The 5,268-nt window shown below is 31.5% G+C and overlaps 2 protein-coding genes across 2 annotated transcripts; both read left to right on the top strand.

The window, feature by feature from the left end:
• The first annotated feature begins 235 nt into the window (after positions 1–235).
• Positions 236–1,132, top strand: LOC102595915 (uncharacterized). The gene has a single exon (XM_006355313.2). It carries the CDS (start codon positions 360–362, stop codon positions 975–977), a length of 618 nt encoding a protein of 205 aa, XP_006355375.1. The 5' UTR covers positions 236–359; the 3' UTR covers positions 978–1,132.
• Positions 1,133–3,011: 1,879 nt separating this feature from the next.
• On the top strand, positions 3,012–3,413 carry LOC107062093 (uncharacterized). The gene has a single exon (XM_015312324.1). The coding sequence runs from the start codon at positions 3,012–3,014 to the stop codon at positions 3,411–3,413; it is 402 nt and encodes a 133-aa protein (XP_015167810.1).
• The last annotated feature ends 1,855 nt before the right edge of the window (positions 3,414–5,268 follow it).

The following is a 5,268-nucleotide window of genomic DNA, read 5'->3' as shown; positions in this document are numbered from 1 at the left end:
TTTAACCTTTCAAGATATTGAAGAGTTTTTTTGTAAATTTTTTACAAAGGCAATCTCATCAAATCCTTTGATAGATTAGCACTAATTCTCATTGGGTGGGTGGTTTTCTTTTTAACAAGTATTTTATAAAAACATAATCCTAGTTAGCTAGCTACTTGCACATTAATTTCTTCATAAAGCTATACTACTTTCCTAACACTTCCCTTCCACTGTCCAAATTAGTAAATAAGTATTTTTTCCAAACTATAAATACCCCCCACTAATTACTAAATGTCTCCCATCACCAAAACAAATTAAACTAAACCATCTTTCAAGTAAACAAAACAACCCCAGCAAACAAAAATTCTAATTTTTTTCTCATGGAGAATACTCATGATTTTTCATCTATAAGTTGTGAAATACAAATCATAAGAGCAAGAAACATAGAACAAATAAGTTCATTAGGAAAAAACAACTTGTTTGTTAGATGTTATCTTCCAACAGGAAACAACAACCAAAGAGTTAAGCTAAACACTCAAGAGATCTCATCAAAATCAAACTTGTTTTGGGATGCATCTTTCTCATTGGATTGCATGGGAACACAAGACTCCATTAACATGATGAAGCAAGGAACAGTAGTCTTCGAGCTACGATCAAGAAGATATGTTCCTCTTCTTAGGAAGAATATTGGTGGCTCACAACTCTTGGGGAAAGTTGAAATTCCATGGAAAAGAGTATTTGAGTCAACAAGAATGGAGATGGAGGAGTGGGCAATATTCATGACTACTTCAAAGAATATTAATGAAGATGTGAAACCTCCAGCAGTAAAGATAGCAATGAAGGTTAAAGTAAATGAGACAACAAAAATTAATAAGTTGAGAAGATCATGGGATGAGTCATGTGCTTGCAAGGGTTATTGTGGATGTAATAGTAATAGTATTTTTAGTGCTGATGATTGTGAAGTATTTGCAATTGGAGCTGCTTTAGATGTCCTTTAGTTTAAGGGAAAAAATGGAGAAAGCACTAATTAGGTGTTCCCCTAGATGAGATTAATTTTTTTGAGTGACATTCTTGGATGAATTAGTTAGATTCTTGAATGTTTTGTAGTTTAAATTTCATGGTTTTGATAAAATACAAAGATTTTATGAGAAAAGTTGTTTTCATAAGTTTACTTCAGTTTCCTTAAAGTGAATCTTGACTTCACTTTTTCAATTTCATCAACACAATTGAGGGTTTGTTTGGTACGAAGGAGAATATTTTCAAATAAAATACTTTCCTAGAAAAAGTTTTCTTGAAAAATAAGTTTGTTTCTTACTTTTCTAGTATTTGACAATTGAGCTAAATTTTTTATCTCAAAAGCATTTATACATAATTTAACAAAATATTATATGAGTGGGAGGAGGTGGGGAGTGAGGCATTGGAGTGGCGAAGCTGGGATGATCAAGGGGTAGGGGTGTTGTTAGTATACACTATTGACTCTTTAAGAAAATTTATCCCCCCCCCATCACTATATAAGGTTATGGATTACTTAGCTTCCTCCCATGATCAAATAGATATACATGTTAATGAAGTAGTGGTACCTTAAACTTCAATAACTTCTGTGAACTCAAAAGTCAATAACTAATCACACGAAGACTCAAAATTGTATTCGTAAGAAAATATATACATAAAAAGAAGTAAATTCGATGCAAAAATTAAGGAAAAACCTCACTATTTATAGCCAACGATTGGATTGAAGAGGTGAAAAGTCAACTGTTCAGAACAGGTTCATGTCTGTTGAGAGGAAATACCAGTTTAGAAGAAATAAGTTCTTTCTGAATATTTTTTGTGAATTTTAAATTAATTTCGCAAATTAATTAATAAATGAAATTATGCAAGTTAATATTAATATCATAAAAAAAGATGATTAATGAGAATGATAAATAATTTTTGTCTACAAAATTATTAATGAGATCTAAGCTCTTTTATAACTAGAAGGAGTATTTCTAATTAAATGCACAAAAGTTCTCAGGGTTAAACTTGATACCGCCCTTAGTTCCATATTAACCCCTAAGCCCTATCCAAAGAATCTTTTAAGAAATTTTCACAAAGGCAATCTTTTATATGATTCTCAAAAGATTTACTTTATCACCATCAAATATTCTTTACGAGGTTAGCACTAATCCTCATTTAGTGGATGGTATTTCTTATCTTATAGTTTATTATATATAATTATATAAGAATAATCCTAGCTAGCTAGCTAATTACACCACTTTAAAATGAATATAATTAAGTCACATGTTAAGTTGTAATGCCATATTTTAAGTTTGGAGATTCAATCAACCCACAAACCCCTAATTGACACATCAACATGCATTCAACATCATGAATACTTATCCCAAGAGTTGTTTCATGCATTTTTTTAACCTTTCAAGATATTGAAGAATTTTTTTGTAAATATTTACAAAGGCAATCTCATCAAATCCTTTCATAGATTAGCACTAATTCTCATTGGGTGGGTGGTTTTCTTTTGAACTTGTATTTTATAAAAAACGCAATCCTACTTAGCTAGCTACTTGCACCTTAATTTCTTCATAAAGTAATACCACTTTCCTTCCACTGTCCAAATTAGTAAATAAGCATTTTCCAAACTATAAATACCCCCACTAATTACTAAATGTCTCTCATCACCAAAACAAATGAGTAAATAAGCATTTTTCAAACTATAAATACCCCCCACTAATTACTAAATGTCTTTCGTCACTAAAACAAATTAAACTAAACCATATTTCAAGTAAACAAAACAACCCCATCAAACAAAAATTCTATTTTTTTTTCTCATGGGGAATACTCATGATTTTTCATCTATAAGTTGTGAAATACAAATCATAAGAGCAAGAAATATAGAACAAATAAGTTCATTAGGAAAAAACAACTTGTTTGTTAGATGTTATCTTCCAACAGGAAACAACAACCAAAGAGTTAAGCTAAACACTCAAGAGATCTCATCAAACTCAAACTTGTTTTAGGATGAATCTTTCTCATTGGATTAAATGGGAACTCAAGACTCCATTAACATGATGAAGCAAGGAACAATCATTTTTGAGCTACGATCAAGAAGATATATTCCACTTCTTAGGAAGAATATTGGTGGCTCACAACTCTTGGGGAAAGTTGAAATTCCATGGAAAAGAGTATTTGAGTCAACAAGAATGGAGATAGAGGAGTGGGCAATATTCATGACTACTTCAAAGAATATTAATGAAGATGTGAAACCTCCAGCAGTGAAGATAGCAATGAAGGTTAAAGTAAATGAGATAACAAAAATTAATAAGTTGAGAAGATCATGGGATGAGTCATGTGGTTGCAAGGGTTATTGTGGGTGCAATAGTAGTATTTTTAGTCATGATGATTATGAAATATTTGCACTTGGAGCTGCTTTAGATGTCCTTTAATTTAAGGCCAAAATGGGCAAAGTACTAAGGTGTCCCTCCTAGATTAGACTAATTCTTGAATGAATTAATTACAATTCTTCTATGTTTTGTAGTTTTGAGAAATTAAATTTCATGGTTTTGATAGAATACAAAGATTTTTATATTTTCAGACAATTTGTATTCATGATTGTACTTCATTTCCCTTAGTGTGAATCTTTACTTCTCCTATTCAATTTCAGCAACAAACTTAATGATAAGCAACAAATCCAAGAAAAAGAGTACTTTGGGAAGGCAGTTGTCACGATCCAAAAGTCGAGATTATGATGGAACACACTTTAAGAATTTAATTTGGTGTGTAAGCCGAAAGACATAACACATATGAGAGTTTCAAAGAAAAGTCAGGCCACAACCGAAAGAAATGAAACTCAACAAGGAAATTCCCAAAACTTGGTGTCTTATTTTCTAAAAATAGTATTTCTTCACTTTAATTCTCATATACCATTACCATGATATGTTGAATAAGGATGAATGCATCACAATATATACAACACAAGTTGATGTGAGGTCAAAAATATATATTTTTAATCATTATTTGTCTCACATTTATTATTTATATCTGTCCTTTTTGAGCATTAATTTTATGGATTGTGCTAAATAGTGTATTTTATTTGTAAGAGTAAATTGACGTAAAGTTGAAGAAGTTTGAAGCTAAAACGAATTAAAGATGTAAGATTATACAAGAAAATCAAGCAGACAGTTTAATGGATTAAATTAAATATAATAATATATAAAATTATATGCTGCAAAGTGCACATTCAATTGGAAACTTGAAAGGAGAATATTGTTGCCAACCACCTGGCAGATTCTAAAGGCAGTGGTCAATTGAGGAGCTGCCCACAATCCTGAAGGCGGCGGACAGAACACGTACAACAATTTCAACTCAGTTTTGGTTTTGGTTTCCTCGTTTGTTTTGGTCCCAATTAATTTATTTAGGATTTTCTACATTTATAAATAGTCCATAAAAATAATTATTGGACAATCAATATAGAGTAAGGAGGACCATTAGGAGATCAATTAGGAGGTACTTTGCAAGAAAAATTGTCAATACTTTTTAGGGTTCTTTTCTTTTTCTTTCTTTTCCTAGAAATTAGTGGCTAAACGCTCTTGTTTTGGGCTGTAGCTACGAATCGAATGTTGAATATTTAAGGTTTGTGAATTAATTCTTGGTTTTCATTATAAGTTACTTCTACATTCTTGTTTTAGTATTTTATGCTTGCGCACCATAAGATAAATCTATTGTCTAATCTTAAAATCGAGAGAGGAGAGGTTAGATAGACCAGAGAATATAGAGAGCTCGGTCCACCCATTAGATTGAGGTGATTAGTGTTCAGGAGTGACGCCCAGACGAACACCTTGCTTGGTTACGAAATAGGATGAAAAATAAATGCTCGCCAGTTAGTCTATTTATCCCCGCTCAACGATGTAGTTACATAGCTAACTGGGATAGGCAACGAGAGACGTATAACCCGGATCATATTATCAACCCTATAAACCAGTAACTTGACAACTGAAATTAATTCTAAGCCAATAATATGATACATGATATTTAGTATATGCTACAACCCTGGAATTTCTTTTAACTTGCTTGAAACATTATATCAAAGTCATTCACAATTAGTTACTTTCATTTAGTGCATAATTATTAGTAGATAAACAATAAATCATCAACTCTTGAAAAGGTTACTTTTACTTTTAGTTGTAGAATTAAGTGAATATAAGTTGATCATAAGTCCCTTTGGGAACGATAACTCGTTTCTTTAATAATCTATATTACTTGCGCAACCACGTACACTTGCGTGTATATTGGGGAGCAACA

This window comes from Solanum tuberosum, unplaced genomic scaffold (genome assembly GCF_000226075.1).
Source record: "Solanum tuberosum cultivar DM 1-3 516 R44 unplaced genomic scaffold, SolTub_3.0 scf00185, whole genome shotgun sequence".
NCBI lineage: Eukaryota > Viridiplantae > Streptophyta > Magnoliopsida > Solanales > Solanaceae > Solanum > Solanum tuberosum.
The sequence above is the reverse complement of the archived record's forward strand: the minus strand, read 5'-3'. Positions and strand labels throughout refer to the sequence as shown.

Coding starts and splice junctions, on each gene's coding strand:
- LOC107062093 (XM_015312324.1), top strand. CDS start 3,012: ATGGGAACTCAAGACTCCATTAACATGATGAAGCAAGGAACAATCATT.
- LOC102595915 (XM_006355313.2), top strand. CDS start 360: ATGGAGAATACTCATGATTTTTCATCTATAAGTTGTGAAATACAAATC.